The following is a 20,197-nucleotide window of genomic DNA, read 5'->3' as shown; positions in this document are numbered from 1 at the left end:
TTTACGAATGGATTTAACATCGCCAACTGTTGCCGTTATAGCCTTTTGCACAAGGAAAGGAGAGACAGTTTGAAAAGTTTCGTTATTTGCAGAAACTCGCTTTACAATGTAAAACGGATCGAAATGATAAGATATGTTGGAAGATATTGGAATGTTTCTATGCCCACTGAAGGGACCACGTTTGGAGGAGCCCATACGATATAGTAAGTGATTCGGGTCCGACGGCACCGCCCACCACGGAGCCCAACAAGGGAAAGCAATTACCGGCTCTGGTTATTTCCAGCCTCGGCATCCGCCCTAGTGCTAATCGGTACCTATACGCTGGGAGTTACCCCCGGGGACAGTGACCACCCTTAACGCCAAGCCCAAGGAGTAACCCCTTCGCTTGATCCCTAGCAGACTAGCCACTCAGGTGACTAGGTACCAGCCGATTGATACACCGGGGACCACAGTGCACCACCCGTCTTTCTAATGGGTCGCCACGCACGGCCAACACGTGGGGTTTTGGCTGTCCATGAGAAGCAAGAAGCAAACAGAGCGGCGACAACTTCTCATGGAGAGCTCCCTCGCTTGCCGTCGAGGGAAAGAAAAAAAGGCGACAGCAGAAGGCGCAGAGGAGAGTAAACCTAAAGGGAGTAAAGATCCCTGGGTACCTCGGGATTGGGACACCCGTACTCACCTATAGTAGGTGAGCCCCTGAGGGGGGCTGTCCATGAGAAGCAGGAAGCAAACAGAGCGGCGACAGCTTCTCATGGAGAGCTCCCTCGCTTGCCGTCGAGGGAAGGAAAGACACAGCAGAAAGCAGAAGGCGTAGGGGAGTGGAAACATAAAGGGAGTATAGATCCCTGGGTACCTCGGGATTGGGACACCCGTACTCACCTATAGTAGGTGAGCCCCTGAGGGGGGCGTATTGGAAATATGAACTTTATCTGATGCATTATTGATATTTGATGAAGCCGTTGTAGAAGATGCAAAAATATTTGATTGTAATGCTCTAATATCAACAGCGTAGGAAGCAACAGTTGGAGGAATTATTTGTGCAATAGCTTGGTTGGTAGGATTCTGGGACATGGTAGAAGCAGAAGTTTTTTCCCATGCTTTTTTTATCTCAAGCAGTGCTAGCCAGTCGCTTTTCTTTATTGTAATTGTTTCATTATCTACTGAAGGATGTGTGGTTGCAAAAGCTGTAGAAGTAGAACCTGTTTGATCATTTCTTAATTTTTTCTCAGAAATTGTTTGCGAGGGATTTAAAGCTGCTAATTGTTTGGTTGGTTGGTTTGGTTTTTTTGGCGCAAAAGCCATTTTTGACCATGCTGCGCCAAGCAAATGGTAAGAAGACAGGTCAGACAGTAAAAGCACACATATTAAAATATAAATCGAAAGGTATCAAAATACACATGCAGATAATAAATGTGCAAGCATGGTAATAGTTCTATATGAAACACTAATTCGATAAAAATGCTACAATAGAACGATGTAAAAAAAACAAGCATTAGCAGTAGTTAAAAAGCACTAGATACAAATATAAAAACCAATAGTTTTTAAAAATTTAAAAATGTTTGGGTGGAATTTCTCTCCCACCAGGTATTGTAAAGTTAATGACGAAGAGTTAAAAAAGTGTAGACGGAAGGAATTAAAAGATGGGCATTCAATTATAATGTGATTTATTGTAAAATCTACACCACACGTGGGACACTTTGGCGCCATCTCGCCAAAAATGAGGTGCCTGTGCGTGTAACGACTATGTGCTATACGGAGGCGAGTCAATTTGACATCAACCTCTCGTATAGTGTTAACTGGCCACAAATTAATTTTCGGTTTGATTAAATCTAATTTATTATTGATCTGAAGATCCCATGACATTTGCCAGGAAGATAAAATGCTGCAGTTAAGAGACAGTTTAACGTCGCAAAACGGAAGTCCTTTGATCATAAATGTCGAAGCAGATTTTGCAGCTGAATCTGCTTTCTCATTCCCTAAAATGCCCACGTGACTAGGAACCCAACAAAATAAGATATTTAGACCGGCTTGTTCTAATACACGCAACATAAACAAAATTCGAATAGCAATTGGATGCATTCCATTGTGATAATTAGAAAGGGCTTTTAAAGCACTCATGCTATCAGAATAAATAATGATATTATGCTGAGTAGCAGCCGAAATTCTCTGAAGAGCACAGAAAATTGCCATTAACTCAGCAGTGTAAACGGAACAACAATTATGAAGACGCTTACTCAATGTCTCAGATGGAAACACGATGCCACATCCAACATGTCCATCTGATTTCGAGCCGTCCGTGAAAATAGGCACAAAAGATGAATACTGATGGCGGTGATATAAAAACAGCTGCTGAAAAACAACATGTGCAGTTAAAGATTTATCAAATCCTGTAAAGGGATTCAAAAAGGAAAAATGCGGGATATCCCAGGGAGGGAAGCAAAAGGAGTCAACTGCTTTAATATGAACGTCTTTGAGATCCGAGTCATGCAGCAGCAATTTGACTCTATCATAAAAGGGAAATATGTGCGAAGGACGGGCATTATACAATCGACGCAGACCTTGGTAGTGCCATATTGCTTAAGGTGTGTTTCGGAACAGATGTAGTTCTGAAATAAAACTGAGCAGACAATTTCTGCCGCCTTAAGCAAAGGGGTAGCTGATGACATATGACATAGAGGCTTTCAACCGGAGAGGTACGAAATGCACCAGAACAGATACGCAAAGCTGAATGGTGGACAGGATCTAGACGCCTCAGAACAGATGAACGGGCGGAACCATATACCATGCACCCGTAATCAATTCGGGAGAGGACTATTGCCTCATAAATACGAAGAAGGGAGATTCGATCGGCACCCCAAGATGTTCTGGAGAGTACTTTCAAAATGTTTAACGCTTTCTCACACTTTCTTCGCAGGTGTAAGATATGCGAGAGAAAGGTGAGCTTTCGATCGAAAATTACTCCCAAGAATTGTACTTCATTCACTACAGGAATCGGTGAATCATTTATTCGAATATTGGGATCCTGATGAATGCCTCTTTTCCTACAGAAGTGTACACAGCTACTCTTCTCTGGGGAGATGTGACCATTGTTATTGCACCATGCTACCAATTTATTTACCGCGTTTTGTAATTGTCGCTCTAATAAATCCATATTACTGCCTTGGCATGAGATCTGCAGATCATCAACATATAGTGTTCCAGTGACTGGTGAAGGCAAATGATTCAAAATCTGGCTTATATGAACAATAAAAAGCGTGACACTGAGGACACTTCCTTGCGGAACACCCTCAGCTTGAATAAAATAATTAGAATAAACATTACCGATTCGAACACGAAAGGTACGTTGTGTCAAAATTTTTTGTAAAAATATGGGCAGATTTCCTCTAAATCCAAAGTTAAAAATGGTAGAAAGTATACCATAGCGCCATGCTCGGTCATACGCTTTTTCTATATCAAAGAATATAGAGACAAGGTGGTTTCTACTGTGATGTGATGTGATTTGTGAAGTTTTTTGGCGCAAGAGCCACATTTGGCTAAGCTGCGCCATGCAAATGGTAAAATATAAAATCAGGGGTAAAATACAATAAACATAATATAAACTCACAACTTAAAAAAACTTATGAAATGTGACAATGCATCAGGTGGTTTCTCCTGACAAATGCATTACGAATTTGGGTTTCCAGTAATACGAGGTTGTCAAAAGTTGAGCGACCTCTACGGAAACCACTCTGCAATGGGGAGATGCAACAATTTTCTCTAGTTCGAAAATTAGTCGAGCATTGACCATGCGCTCGAAGGTCTTACAAAGGCAATTTGTAAGAGCAATCGGTCTGTAGTTCAGAGGGACAGTTGGTTCTTTGCCAGGTTTTAAGATAGGAATCACAATAGCTTCTCGCCATTGTGAAGTGTATTTCTGCTCAGTCCATATTCTGTTAAAAAGCATTTACAGATTGGAAAGGGAAATGGTATTCAAATGGCGAAGCATGTTATATGTGATTCCATCTGGCCCAGGATTGGTACCATGGACTTGAGACAGGGCCGTTTAAAATTCAAACATCCTGAATTCACAGTTATATGGAATGACATCACGGGTTTTAAACCGCAAAGGCAACCGTTCCGCGCAATTCTTAATTGCCAGAAAATCAGGGCTGTAAGAATCAGTTGCGAAAACTTGTGCAAACGCTTGGCCAAGAATGTTAGCAACGTCTAATGGGTCCGAATACATCATATTACCAGTTTTTAAAACTGGAATAGAAGTTTCATTATAGATCCCATTAGCAGCCTTTACCTTTTCCCATAAAAGTTTACTGGTAGTAGAGGACGTGATGGATGAAACAAATTTAGTCCACGATTCTCTCTGACTGCGGCGGCGAATGCGACGAGCAAGCGCTTTGGCTTTCTTAAAAGCGACCAAGTTCTCAGTCGTCGTGTACCTTCTAAATAGATTCCATGGTTTTTTCTGTTTCTTATGGCTGTCGCGACAGGCTTTATTCCACCACGGTCTACGAAATTTTCTTAGACGTGGGGATGTTTTCGGAATGGCGGCTTTCGCGGCATTTATTATCGTATCAATCACATTTTGTACTGCTTTTGAAATATCTGTATCACTAACCATAGCCTCATTAATAACTGCTAGTTGTGAAAATGTTTTCCAGTCTGCCCACTGGAATAGAAAACGCGGGGGACAAATAGCCGCACTACCGCTATCAGTGTGGGAGGTTGGTTGGTTGGTTGGTTGAGATTTAATGGCGCAAGAGCCATGTTTGGCTAAACTGCGCCAATCAAATGGTAAAAATGGAAAGTTTTTAGAAAATCATGAATAAAAGATCAATCATACAAGTGACAAAAAATCTAAAATATGGAGAACTATATGCATATTAAGATAACAAGATAAAAATTCAAGAAATTGTTAAAAATATTTAATAAAATCAATAAACAAAAGATAATGTCAAAACTAGGGATAAAAAAAACATTACAGCCTTTTGACACGATATTTCTTTGAGTACTTGTCATGGACAGTGGTACTAACTGTCTTAGGATGAAATGTTTTAAAATTAACCCAATGAAATGGGCTGTTTTTTAATTTTTCTTTGACAGTAAGATTATCAGTTGATGTATTGGTTTTAAATATTACTGTTGGTTGTTCTTGCAGATCAATAACAGGGGAAGTTTCCTCAATAGTTTCATTTGGGTCATAGTCAATAGCGTCCTCAGCCACAGACGACCCGATATCATTGTCACTTTTGTTATTACAATTAGCGTCTATCGAAATATGCTCAGAAATCGTAGAAGCTGGTGAATAATCAGTTTTATGTACAGCTTTGGAGTGTTTTGCCACATGTGTTGATGCAGATTTGTTTACTTCCATAGTAGCAGAAGTCGGAACCTGCATAGGCGAGGTTACCCAAAATTTGGATTTTTCTGACATTGATTCCTTTTGGTTTTCAACTGCGGTCTTCAGAGATTTTTTATATTTCTTTTTCTTTGTTACTAACTGAAAATCAGCCGAATCCTGTGAAGCTGACGCAACATCACAGGCCGGAACTGACACACTTTCATTCTGAGTAATACATAGTTTAGTTGAATTAGAATTAGATTGTATGTCGGGGATTGCAGCAGATTTTTCTAAAGCCAAAGAATCATTCAATATATTAAAAGATTTTGACTGCTTAGTTTTTGTCTGAGCTTTGGAAGCATAGCTAGTGCCTGTAGGGGTTTGGGATTTCACAAGTTTCCGAGCTTCGGTGAAAGATATCCGATTTTTTATTTTTGTACTTATTACTTCTTTTTCAAGCAACCACGTTGGGCAATTCCTAGAATACGAGGTGTGTGCACCTTTACAGTTTACACACTTTTCGACAGAGTTGCACTGCGAACTGTCATGACCAACATCTGCACAACGGGCGCAGGTCAGTGTCCCGCGGCAAGAAGTTTTAGAATGCCCAAAACGTTGGCATTTGAAACAACGCAGTGGACTGGGGATATACGGTCTTACTGGAAGACGCATATAGCCTGCTTTAATGTATTCTGGCAGTTTTGGAAACCCTAATGTCAAAATCAAATGTTTTGTTTTATGGAGTTCGCCATTTCTCCGTACTGATATACGTCTCACATGACTCACCCCCTGGCTTTTCAATTCTTTGAGAATTTCTTCCTCTTCATCATTGAACATTTCTCCGCAGGAGATAACTCCCTTGGAAGAATTTAAAGAAACATGTGGAGAAACGGTGATTTGGATATCACCGAATGACTTCAATTTCATTATATGTTGCGATTGTTTCCGCGACAGAACTTCCACTAGCAAGTCTCCGGAACGAAGCTTCTTGGTGCATTTTACTTCTCCGATATTTCCAGTGATGCTTTTTTCGACTAAGAAAGGAGATACTGTATGAAACGTCTCATTCGTTTTGGAAACTCTTTTTATGATAAAAAATGTTGGAAAGATAGCTGTAATTGAGTTGTTTGAAACGATTTGTTGCCCACTGAAGGGAGCAGATTTGCGTTTGCCCATACGACATTAGTAGAAATTCAGGCCCGACGGCACCGCCCACCACGGAGCCCAACAAGGGAAGGCAGCCACCGGCTCTGGCTATTCCCAGCCTCGACGCTTACCTTGGTGCTAGCCGGAACCTATACGCTCGGAGTTACCCCCGGGGACAGTGACCACCCTTAACGCCAAGCCCAAGGAGTAACCCCTTCGCTTGATCCCTAGCACACTAACCACTCATGCGGCTAGCGACAAGCCGATTGATGCACAGGGAACCACAGTGCACCACCCGTCTGTCAAATGGGTTGCCACGCACGGCCAACACGTGGGGTTTTGGCTGTCCATGAGAAGCAAGAAGCAAACAGAGCGGCGACAGCTTCTCATGGAGAGCTCCCTCGACGGCAGGCGAGGGAAAGAAAAAATACAGCAAAAAGCAGAAGGCGTAGAGAAGAGTAAACATAAATGGAGTAAAGATCCCTGGGTACCTCGGGATTGGGACACCCGTACTCACCTAAAGAAGGTGAGCCCCTGAGGGGGTCAGTGTGGGAGAATATTAGGGGAAAGTAATCGCTATTGTGCAGATCCTCTCCAACTGTCAAATTCAACATCGGTAGCAGTTCAGGAGAGCATATGGCCAGGTCAAGACAGTGAAAGCTACGTGTGGGCGCATGGAAGTACGTTTGCCCGTCATTATTGAGCAGACAGAGACAGTTGTTAGCAATAAACTGTTCAATCTGCTGCCCAGGAGAGTTTGTACTAACCGAGTCCCACAAAGTACTATGTCCGTTGAAATCGCCGATTATAATAAAAGGGGAAGGAAGTTGGTCCACTAATGTGTCAAGGTCTTGTTGAAGTATGATATCATGTGGCGGAAGATAAATACAGCAGACTGTGACCAAAGATCGTATATGGACCTGCACAGCCACAGCCTGAAGAGATGTATGCAACATAAGAGGCGTGCTCGGATAAACGTTTGAAGTGAAGATGCAGACATCTCCAGAACCATGAGATCCAGTGCCTCATCTTTCCGAACACAGTTATATCCGCGTAATTTTAGTGGAATGTTGGGTGTCAAGAAGGTTTCCTGAACACCGAAACAGACAGGATGAAAATTGTTAATAATGGACTTGATATCCTGCAATTTGGACCGGATGCCGCGACAATTCCAAGAAACGATGGTACCCATTACGAGAGATGTTTGACTGGAGAAAGAACAGAGGCATTAGTCTGAGTTGCCGGATCATCGCAACTCATTTCTAGCTCATCTTCATCCTCAGAGGGATGTAATTTTATATCAGGGCTATGCAACTTATCCCCAAAGATCGTTGTTAAATCCTTGTGGACATTACCCTGCATCGCCATTCCCAAAGCGACGGAATTTTTGGAGGTTGATCTTTTTAATTTCAGAGGTAAATCTTTTTGCGAAAGACCGCGTTTTGCAAGTTTTAATCTTAGTGAGCTTTGTGTTTTGCGTTTAGACTTTGTTTTTACAGCCTTAGGAGTTTCAGAAGTATTATTAATTGATTTTTCAGAATCGGAATCTGCAAGTTTTTCAGGTGGTTTGGATTTTTTAGAGTTTTACACACAATTTGCACAGGAGCAGTTTGAACAAAAGGTGTTTTGAAGTACAGAAGCATAACTTTTACCAGGAGTAGGCGTTTGCGCTTGAACCTTACGCCTGGCTTCGATATACGTAATATCTTCTTTGAACTTAACAGAAGTGATTTGTTTCTCTAGTATCCAGCGCAGGCATGATCGAGAATAAGAATTGTGATTGCCACTGCAGTTCACACACTTTTCCTGTGCGGAACATTGCTGGCTGTCATGCCCTTTACCTGCACAACGGGCACATGTTAATGACCCGCGGCAATTCACTTTAGAATGTCCAAAGTGTTGGCAATCAAAACATCTCAGAGGGTTTGGTATATATGGACGGACTGGTAGTCTGATGTAGCCGGCATAAGCAAATTCTGGTAGTTTAGGTGTATTAAACGTTAAAATGTGATGTTTTGTCTCCAGAAGTTCTCCATCACGCCGAAGAGTGATGCGGCGAACATTCGTGACACCCTGCGGTTTCATTTCTGCAATAATTACCTCCAAGGGAACATTTAGCAATTCCCCGCAGGTAATCACACCTTTAGAGGTGTTCAAAGATTGATGTGGATTAACAGTAACCGGTATTGTAGCTAAATTTTTAATTTTTTGTATCTGCTGGGCTTGCTTTCGAGAATTAACCTCAACAAGCAAGTCCCCAGCGCTCATTTTTTTATTGATGTTACATCGCCAACTGTTCCCTTTATAGCCTTCTGAACAAGAAATGGTGATACATTATCGAATGATTCGTTAGCATTAGAGATCCGCTTTACAACAAAAAAACTATCAAAATGGTAAGAATTATTTACAGAAACTGGTGCTTTATGACGCCCACTGAAGGGACCCTTTTTAGGAGGAGCCATACGATATGGTGAATAATTCGGGCTCGACGGCACCGCCCACCACGGAGCCCAACAAGGGAAGGCAGCCACCGGCTCTGGCCATCCCCAGCCTCGGCGCTTACCTTGGTGCTAGCCGGAACCTATACGCTCGGAGTTACCCCCGGGGACAGTGACCACCCTTAACGCCAAGCCCAAGGAGTAACCCCTTTGCTTGATCCCTAGCAGACCAGCCACTCAGGTGACTAGGTACCAGCCGATTGATACACCGGGGACCACAGTGCACCACCCGTCTTTCTAATGGATCGCCACGCACGGCCAACACGTGGGACATTGGCTGTCCATGAGAAGCAAGAAGCAAACAGAGCGGCAACAGCTTCACATGGAGAGCTCCCTCGCTTGCCGTCGAGGGAAAGAAAAAAAGGCGACAGCAGAAGGCGCAGAGGAGAGTAAACCTAAAGGGAGTAAAGATCCCTGGGTACCTCGGGATTGGGACACCCGTACTCACCTATGGGTATGGTGAGCCTCTGAGGGGGAATTAAGGCATGGAGCTAGAGAAGGTGAGCATATAGCGAGATCTAGTGCATGAAAAGTTTTGCACCTTTGATGAAAATATGTTTCTTCTCCATTATTGAGCAGGTTTGATTTTGATTTGATTTTCTTGATTTTTTTGGCACAAGAGCCATAATGTTGGCTATGCTGCGCCAAACTGTGTTTTTCTGGCTTAAAATATAAAATTTCAGCTATAAAAACAATGTGAAAATTTTTAAGAAAGATAGAGAAAACTTAGATATGTGGATAAAAACCTATTGATTTCAAAAATGCAAAAATTTGAACATGTGGTGTCTTACCAAGTAAGAAGGGTAATGGAGTGTTCGTATTTTGAAAGAAGTGCAAACGTTGAGCATTGAAATTTGGACATTCTGACAATATATGTTGGACAGGCATTTGACAGTCACACTGGGAACATAGAGGTGGTTGTTCACCTAGTAACAAGTGGCGATGGGTGAATCTCGTATGCCCAATACGTAAACGGGTTAATACTGTGTCTGCTTTCCGATTGGGTAATGAAGACCACGGTTGTACATGAGGTTTAATAGCATGTAGTTTATTGTTAGTTTCAAAATCCCACTGAGCTTGCCATTTGGAATAAAGAAGCCTTTTAGTGTGCTTATTTAAATCGCTTACATGAATAGATGTGACTGCTGGAATACTTGCCAATTTAGCAGCCTTGTCTGCTTCCTCATTGCCCAGAATTCCTACATGAGAGGGTACCCAACAGAATAAAATAATAAAATCTCGAGAAGTCAGTTTGTTAAAAATATCTATAACTTGGAAAACCAAAGGATGATTATGACGATGAAGATAAAATGATTTTAGGGATTGTAACACACTAAGAGAGTCGGTATAAATAATAAACTTTTTTCCTGGTCTCTCAGAGATTTCTTCCAATGCATATAAAACCGCAGTTATTTCTGCCGTAAAAATTGAACAAAAGGAATGAAGTGTAAAAGAAATGACTCTATCTGGTAAGACAACAGCAAAAGAGACATTATTAGATGATTTTGACCCATCAGTATAAATGGGAAGAAAGTCTTTGTATTGCTGTCTGTGTTCACGGAAAATTTGCTGATAAATAACTTCTGTTGTCCCAGATTTGTTAAAAGTGTTGAATGGGTTTAAAAATTGCATATTAAGATTTTTCCAAGGTGGAAAGCCAATTACCAGCTGTGGAGTAACGTGTAGGTTAAGTAAGTTTTCTGAAAGGAAGTTTTGGACTCTTGTAAAAAACGCTGGTGCGGACGACTTTCTAGCCTCTTGCAGTCTAACTAAGAAAGGGCGAAGTTTGAAATCAAAAAATGGATGATTCATGTTTGACTGAATTTTAAAATAATAATTCAAAGACAGCATTCGTCTTCTTACATCAAGGGAAGGTTCATAACATTCAATATAAAGGCTTTTCACAGGGGATGTCCTAAAAGCTCCAGAACAAAGTCTGAGTGCTGTGTGATGAACAGGGTCCAGTTTTTTTAAAACACTTTTTCTGGCAGACCCATAAATTTCGCTGCCGTAATCCAATTTAGAGAGCACCGTGGCTTTATAAATTTTAATCAAGGATTCTCTATCCGCTCCCCAAGCTGTAGATGATAAGACTTTTAAGATATTCAAAGAGTTTTCGCATTTTTTCCTTAACAATTTTATATGAGGGAGAAAGGTTAGCTTTTTGTCAAAGATTATACCCAAGAACCGGATCTCATCCAAAAATGGAATGATTTCCTCATTTAATTTAATTTCTGGGTTAGAGTGTAAATTTCTTTTACGGCAAAAGTGGACACCCGCAGTTTTTGATGTAGAAATATTAAAACCATTATTATTGCACCATTGTGTTATACCATTAACTGCAATCTGCAGCTGTCGTTGTATAAAATTCATATTTATCCCCGTACATGAAATGTAGAGGTCGTCAACGTATAAATGGCCCTTCACAGTAGGCGATAGTTGTCTTAAAATACTATTCATTTTTAAAATGAAAAGCGTCACACTTAAAACGCTGCCTTGAGGAACACCTTCCTCTTGGATGAAGAAGTCTGAAAATTCGGACTGCACTTTAACTTGAAATTTCCTGAGTTTCAAAAAATTCCTTATAAAAATAGGTAGGTTTCCTCTTAGTCCATGATCATGCAAATCCTTCAAAATCCCGTATCGCCAGGTCCGATCATATGCCTTTTCGATGTCAAAAAATATGGCGACTAAGTGCTTTCTTTGTAAAAAAGCGAGGCGGATGTCTGTTTCAAGGGCCAAAAGATTATCGGTGGTGCTACGACCCCTCCGAAATCCACTCTGAGATGGATGAAGAATGTTGTTGTTTTCCAGGTAATAAATTAGTCTACGATTAATCATCCGCTCAAGTAATTTACAGAGGCAACAGGTTAAAGCAATGGGACGATAGTTTGATGGATTCTGAGGATGTTTTCCTGGTTTTAACAAAGGAATTATTATTGCGTTTTGCCAAATAGTAGGAAAGTAGTGTTCGTGCCAGATACGATTGTAGAAAAGTAATAAGGCTTTTTGAGACTCGATTGTTAAATGTTTGATCATGGAGTAGCTAATATTGTCCGGTCCTGGAGAAGAGTTGTGGACACTAGATAAACATGATTGCAATTCCATAAACGTTAGATCGCAGTTGTAGGGCAACGTAGTCCGAGAATTAAAATTTAACTCTTGTTTTTCTGCGTTCCTTTTGTAATTCAAAATTTGAGGAGGGTAATTTTGGCTGTTAGAAGTATATGCGAAAGTTGAAGCAATGCAATTTGCAATATCTTTTAAGGATGAAATTGTATTTCCTTTATGTACTAAAATAGAAACGGTGTTAGTGTGAGAAACACCTGAAGCTCTTTTTACTTTATTCCACAAAGAACGGCTGGATATTTTAGAGGTAATATTGGAGACAAAGTTTCGCCAAGAAATTCTTCGACTGCGTCGTTGAATTTTTCTGGATTCTGCTCTGGTCTTTTTAAAATAGATAAAATTTTGTGTGGTGGGGTATCTTCGAAAAATACTCCAGGCCTTTTTCTGTTTTTTGTATGCCTGTTGGCAATCGGCATTCCACCAGGGCTTGTTTTGTTTTCTTCGAATGCCAGACGTTTTTGGGATAGAATTGTCTGCCGAGTCGATTATAGTGTTGACAATATGTTTTAATGCTTCCTCAATAGTTGAAGATTTAATTACATGAGAGTTAATATTAGCCAGAGAGGTGAACTTCTGCCAGTCTGCTGCATTTAAAACATATTTAGGAGGATGATAAGAACCAGTGATACTGTGTCTATTATCTGTTAAAATTAAAGGAAAGTGGTCACTATTATATAGATCATTGTCAATCGTTAAATTTAGAAAAGGTAGGAGTGCTGGAGAACATATTGCCAGATCAACTGAATGGAATGTTCGCGTTGGTAAATGAAAATGTGTTTTTTCATCTGTATTTAAAAGGCATAAATTATGGTCAACAAGCAGTTGTTCGATTTTTTGACCTCGTGTGTTTGAATTACAGCTACCCCATAAAGTGCTATGACCGTTAAAGTCTCCCAAAATAATGAACGGAGTTGGGAAATTAAGTTATTCAGTTCTGTTTGATTAACTGTTTCGTTGGGAGGCAAGTAGAGACTGCAAATGGTGATCAAGGATTGCATATGAACGCGTATTGCTACTGCTTGAAGATTAGTGTTCAGAATCAGAGGTATGGATGGGATATTACTCGCTGTAAGAATTGCAACGCCACCAGAAGCTCTATTTTGTATATGGTTCTTGCTAAAAATTTGGTAATTAGGAATATTATTTTTATCTGTTTTAAGATACGTCTCTTGTAGTGCAATACAGGTTGGTTGATATTTATAAATGAGGTCTTTAAGTTCTGAAGACTTGTTCATAAACCCTCTACAGTTCCAGGAAATAAATGCAGCCATTAATTACAAACCAAAAAACAGAAAAAGGAGAAACTGACGAAAGTAGAAGACCACAAAGGAAGCTAGAAATCACCAGCCTCACTGGTGGACATTTCATCTTCAGATGGGTGAACTTTAAAAAGTGAATCACTATCTTCACCATCATCATTAAGATTTTTCTTTCGAGAGTCTTTTAAAAAATCTTGTCGGGTAGGTGATCGATTTGCAGACGTACTTAAAATATTTTGATCTTTTTTATTGGTTAGTAGGCGAACACGTTTGCTAGATTTCGATTCTTTCACTTTCTCTTTATCATTTGACTTCTTCATCATTTTTTTATTTTCCCGAGCACTTTTTGCATTAGTCTTTACAGGGGATGAATTGTTCTTTGTGGATAAGGATATATTTGGATTATTTGGAGACTTATTAGTTGCCGTCTTTATATCTAATAAATTATTTGTAAGAATTGCAGATGCATTTGCTTGTTCATCACTGCTAATGGTTGGATAAGGTGGATTTGGTTGAATCGTTGGTACAGGAGTTGAATGTGATACGGCGGAGGACGATGAAGCATTCTCCCAAGACTTTTTAATTGCAAGAAGTTCAAGCCAGTCACTTTTTTTAATTGTTATTAGTTCATTATTAACAGGAGTATTTGCTGCTGTAGTTGTTTTAAGATTATTTATGACAGATGTTGTTTGTTGTGATGGGGGGACTGATGGATTTAGTGCAGATGCATAAGAGAGGTTTGGTTTGGGTGTTCTGTCGGTGACTATTTTTCGAGCATCTGGGAAAGAGAGATTTTTTGTTATTTTAACTGTCAGGATTTCCTTTTCTAATTTATAATGTGGGCAGGATCTGGAGTACGAGGGATGATCACCATCGCAGTTATAGCATTTTGTTTCGGTAGAATTGCAGGTGTTGCTTTCGTGGTCTGGACTAGAGCACCGAGCACAAATTTGTTTTCCCCGACAAGCCGTAATTGTATGGCCAAACTTTTGACATTTAAAGCAACGCAAGGGATTAGGTATAAAATGTTTAACCTGGCAGTTTATATAAGCTATTTTAACGGATTTTGGTAATACAGGAGTGTCAAATGTAAGAATGAGATGTTTTGTTGGGAAGTTCTGACCATTTCGTTTGATTGTAATTCGGCGGACTGCTATGACTTTTTGGCTTTTCAGACATTCTAGTATATCTTCTTCCAGATCTCTTTGAAATTCACTTTCGGAAATAACGCCTCTGGAATGATTAAGTGTACGGTGTGGAGTGACTTTGACGTCTATGTTCCCTATTTTTTCTAGTTTCAATATATTTTCAGATTGTTTCATATTCATGACTTCTATTAAAAGTTTTCCATTGTTCAGTTTTTTAATTGATTTTACCTCTCCGACAAGGGCAGAGATACTTTTATGAATTAAAATGGGAGATATGTTCTTTAAGTCATTATTTTCAGAAAAAACGATAAAAAATTTCAAAAAAGCATTACTATGTTGATTATTTGAAAGACCCATGCGATATGGTGAATGATTCGGGCTCGACGGCACCGCCCACCACGGAGCCCAACAAGGGATGGCAGCCACCGGCTCTGGCTCGCCCCAGCCTCGGCGCTTACCATGGTGCTGATCGAAACCTATACGCTGGGAGTCACTCCCGGGGACAGTGACCACCCTTAACGCCAAGCCCAAGGAGTGACCCCTTCGCTTGATCCCCTTGAGCAGACCAGCCAAATGGTTGGGATACCAGCCGATTGATACACCGGGGACCGAAATGTACCACCCGTCTAATGGGTCGCCACGCACGGCAAACACGTGGGGGTATTTGCTGTCCACGAGAAGCAAGAAGCAAACAGAGCGGCGACAGCTTCTCATGGAGAGCTCCCTCACCTACCCTCGAGGGAAAGAAAAATCACAGCCAAAAGCAGAAGACCGAGGGGAGAGCGAACTGAAAGGGAGTAAAGATCCCTGGGTACCTCGGGATTGGGACACCCGTACTCACCTATAGTAGGTGAGCCCCTGAGGGGATTATTGAGCAGGTATAGTGAATGGTTATTAATAAATTCTTCCTAATTTCTAAATTCTTCCTAATTTCCTAATTAATTCCTAATTTTCTAATTAATTCCTAATTTCTAATTCTTCCTAAATTCTTCACCCACGAGGATTAACAACTTTACTTCCCCAGAGAGGGTTATGGCCATTTAGATCACTATGATGAAAGGAGATGGTAATTCATCCACTAAGGCATTAAGATCTCTTAATTCTATCGGGGATGGCAAGTAAAGACCCTATATTGTCGTCAAAAAAGGGTTCAAGACTCGAACGGCAACAGCTTGCAAATTTGTATGTAATGTAATGATAGACGAGGGCGTATTATGGGATACAAGGAGAGCAACACCTCCAGTAGCCCGATCAGATTCGTTATCCTTTCGGATAAGACTATAACGTCTTATTTTCATAGAGTCAGACGGTTTCAAATAATTTTTTTCAGAGCTATACAAATCGGATGGGTATCATTAATTAGGTCTTTAATACGAGTAGTCTTGGTTCGGTTTGGTTTGGTTGTTTAGGTTTTATGGCGCAAAAGCCATATCTGGCCATGCTGCGCCAATCAAATGGTAAGAAGCATTTCAAAGATATTTAAAGAGGTTATTCCGATTAAAAAAAACTAGGCAAGGTTAAAAATTCCAATCGCAAGCCGATGCATTAAAACGGTATTTAAAAAACATCCATGGAAAAAGTAAAATTTCATAAATTGCTGACAGACGAAAAAGATTCCAAATTGGACAAAACTTAAATAAAATGCATCAAACCAATGGTCTGCAGAAATTTAAAAATGTTAGAGTGAGGTTTCTCACCCAGTAGTTCAAGCATGTCTATAGACACTGTATTAAAAAATCGTAACCGTTGATTATTAAAAGCAGGACAATCGATTAAAACATGACGTACACTTAAAACTGTATGGCATTTGTCGTGCATTTTGGACATGGTTCACCAAATAAAAGGTGTTTATGGCTGAATCGTGTATGACCAATGCGGAGCCGAATTAATTTTACATCAAGCCCACGCACTGGAATGGTAGGCCATAAGCGAATCATTGGTTGAAGAGAATGCAGCTTATTGGAAATCTGCTGATCCCAAGATCGTTGCCACAATATGTGAACGTGCCGAGCAAAACATGTCTTTGCATCGCCATGCGGAAGCGCTCGCTCATGAAAAGTGCTTGAGGATTTTGCTGCAGTATCAGCCATTTCATTTCCAGGTATTCCGACATGGCTCGGAACCCAGCAGAATAGAATTTCGAACCCTTTGTTTTCAAGGGATTGAAGAAAAACCAGGATTTCCAAAGCAACCGGATGCATTAAATAACTGAAATCGGAAAGAGATTCCAAAGCACTCTTGCTGTCATTGTAGATGCAAAAGGTGCGTGTACAAGAAGTTGAAATCACTTCAAGGGCATATGTTATTGCAACCAATTCAGCAGTCAAAACCGAGAATGATGTGGGCAAACTGTAGCTATATGTCTGAGTAGGTAAAACAACACCACTACCAACATGACTATTTGATTTTGACCCATCAGTGAATACTTCTGTGTACGAATAATACTGGCTGCGATGATCTTTAAACAGCTTCTGAAAGATAATAGGTGCTGTTGTGGATTTGTCAAATCGCGTAAACGGGTTCAAGAATGAGAAATTTGGAGTATCCCAAGGTGGGAAAGAAAAGTAATTAATAGGTTGAATTGTAGCCTCCTGGAGTCCCGAATCATTCAGCAGAATTTTTACTCTCTCACAATAGGGAAGAATGTGAGAGGGGCGTGCATCATATAGTCTACAAAGACCAACTGGTAGAGACAACTGCCTAACAGGGTGTTTCGGAATCGACTGCACTCGGAAATAATATTGTGCAATTAATTTCCGACGTCGCAGATCTAGAGGCATTTGATTGCAGATGACATATAAGCTTTCTACAGGTGATGTGCGGAAAGCACCAGAGCAAATTCTCAGGGCAGAATGATGCACCGTATCAAGCCTGCGCAAAACAGAAGGGCGTGCAGAACCATATATCATGCAACCGTAATCTATACGGGATAAAATAACGGCTTGGTATATCCGGAGAAGGGATGGGCGATCGGCACCCCATGAAGTATTTGACAGCACTTTTAGGATATTAAGAGATTTATCACACTTCTTTCGCAGATATAGAATATGCGGAAGGAAAGTGAGTCTTTTGTCAAAAATCACTCCCAAGAATCGCACGTCATCCTCAACAGGAATGGCGTTTCCTTGAATGTTAATTATAGGATCTGGGTGCATGTTTCGCTTCCGGCAGAAATGTACGCAACGACTCTTTTCTGGAGAAAGAGTGTGCCCATTTCTTTCACACCAGGAAACTAGTTTGTTCACTGCATTCTGCAGTTGCCTTTCAATCAAGTGCATATTACAGCCTTGAGCAGAAATCTGCAAATCGTCAACATATAGTGTCCCTTGATGGATGGATGTGATAATTCTCTGGCGCAAGATCCTTTTCTAGGATATGCTGCACCGAAAACACAGTTCATTTGTCGAGTTTGTATTTAGTTAATTAAGATCCAACGTAAAAAACTGGTAAAACAGTAGGTAAAAGTACTATAATAGTAAATTTAAATTTCATTAAAAATTCCAATTTTCTTTAAGAACGAAATTAAATTTTTATGGGGTCTTTCTCTTATAAGGAAAGACAAGTTAAAATCAGAGGAGTTAAAAAAGTTAATGCGCTCTCTATAAAAATCCGAACATTCAATTAAAATATGACGTGTAGTCAGTGGAACATTGCACGAACCGCACACAGGTGGAGATTCACCGAATAGTAAATGTCTGTGTGTGATACGTGAATGGCCAATACGCAATCTAGTTAAAATTACATCAAATTTTCTGTTGAAAGTTGAAGTCCATGTCGTAATATACGGTTTCACTTCGTGGAATTTGTTATTTACTTCTTGATTCCAGTCATTTTGCCAAGTCTTCAGCATCCACTTACGTATTGTGCTCTTTATATCAGTGTAATGAAGAGGTTGAGGGCGATATGTAGTAGCAAATTTAGCTGCAGTATCTGCCTGTTCATTACCTGTTATGCCGACATGCGCTGGTATCCATGAAAATAAAATTGTAAAACCTCTCCTATGCAGATGGGATTGCAAACGCTTGATTTCCCATGTAAGACTATGAGAATTCTTACCACCATTCAAGGATTCCAAAGCACTCAAAGAGTCAGAGTAACTAATGGCTTTTACTGGACTTTTTTCAGAAGGATATTTTAGTGATATATACAATGCTGTCAATTCAGAGGTAAAAACAGAGGTGAAATCGTGAAGTTTATAACTTATAATGTCATTCTCACAAACAAAAGCGCAACCAGTATTTGTATCAGATTTAGAGCCATCTGTATAAATGGGTAGATAATCATGAAATAATTGTCTGTGGGAAAAGAAAATAGATTTGAAAATAGAGCTACATATCTCTGCTTTGTATAGATTCTTAAAAGGATTCAGGTAGGTGATGTTATTGCAGATCCAAGGGGGGGGGGTTAGAAGTGAATCACTATTGCTGACATCAAGAGTCTGAAATTCATCTGGAAGTAATTGGCAAATTCGTAGTCCCAAAGGAGGTATACATGAAGACCGGTTATTGAATAGCCTGTCTGTGCTGTGATCCAAAAATATTTTCCTCAAAGGGTTATTTTCGGTTGATAAAACTCGAAAGTAATAACAAAAGGATAGCATGTGTGTTCTGCGAGTCAAAGATGGCTCAAAATTTTCCACATACAAACTCATTACTGGAGAGGTGCGGAAAGAGCCTGAGCATAGTCTTAAAGCCTGATGGTGGATATAATTAAGACGTGAAAGGTATGAAAGTCGCGTGAATCCGTAAACGATGCACCCATAATCCAGTTTTGAACGTATGACGCTTCTATATACACGTAGTAAGCAAGTGCGATCAGCGCCCCAAGCAGTGTTTGAGAGAACTCTTAAAATATTTAGAGACTTGAGACATGTCTTACTCAAATATGTGATATGGGGAAGGAAAGTCAATTTTTTGTCAAAAATTACCCCAAGAAATTTGCATTCATTCTGCATAATTAAAGGTGTTCATTCTACAGAAATGAACACCAAAGGTTTTTTGAGCAGAAAACGTGAAACCGTTTTTATTTGTCCAAGCTATCATATTATTGATTGCTGTTTGCAGCTGTCTTTCAATAAATCTCATATCTCTACCAGAACAAGATATCTAAAGATCGTCCACATAAAGTGATCTTTGTATGCTGGAAGGTAAAACTGATAAAATATTATTAATTTTTAAAATAAATAGGGTTACACTTAAAACTGAACCCTGAGGAACTCCCTCTTCTTGGCAATAAACATCAGAATAAGTATTTCCCAGTCTAACTCTAAAATAACGGTGTTGTAAGAAGTTTTGTATAAACATAGGCAAATGTCCACGAAAATCCAGCTCAAATAGGTCTTTCAAAATCCCATATCGCCATGCTCTATCATAAGCCTTCTCTATGTCGAAAAAAATTGAGACCAGATGGTGGCGTCTGAGAAAGGCTGTACGAATGGCACTTTCTAATAAAATCAGATTATCTGTTGTACAGCGGCCTTTACGGAAACCGCTCTGAAATGGCGAAATACATCCGTTTTTTTCCAAAATATAGGTTAAACGCGCATTTACAATCTTTTCAAGAAGTTTGCACATGCAGCTGGTCAATGCAATTGGACGGTAATTGAGAGGATCTAAAGGATCTTTATTAGGCTTCAATATGGGAATGACGGTGGCATATTTCCATTTTGATGGAAAATAATGC

General features: G+C 40.1%; 1 protein-coding gene across 1 annotated transcript; it reads right to left on the bottom strand.

Annotated features, from left to right (window-relative positions):
- Nucleotides 1–16,305: 16,305 nt before the first annotated feature.
- Nucleotides 16,306–17,793, bottom strand: LOC129959695 (uncharacterized). The gene has a single exon (XM_056072584.1). The coding sequence runs from the start codon at nt 17,791–17,793 to the stop codon at nt 16,306–16,308; it is 1,488 nt and encodes a 495-aa protein (XP_055928559.1).
- Nucleotides 17,794–20,197: the final 2,404 nt, after the last annotated feature.

This window comes from Argiope bruennichi, chromosome X2 (assembly GCF_947563725.1).
Source record: "Argiope bruennichi chromosome X2, qqArgBrue1.1, whole genome shotgun sequence".
In the NCBI taxonomy this organism is placed as follows: Eukaryota; Metazoa; Arthropoda; class Arachnida; order Araneae; family Araneidae; genus Argiope; species Argiope bruennichi.
The sequence above is the reverse complement of the archived record's forward strand: the minus strand, read 5'-3'. Positions and strand labels throughout refer to the sequence as shown.

Coding starts and splice junctions, on each gene's coding strand:
- LOC129959695 (XM_056072584.1), bottom strand. CDS start 17,793: ATGCACTTGATTGAAAGGCAACTGCAGAATGCAGTGAACAAACTAGTT.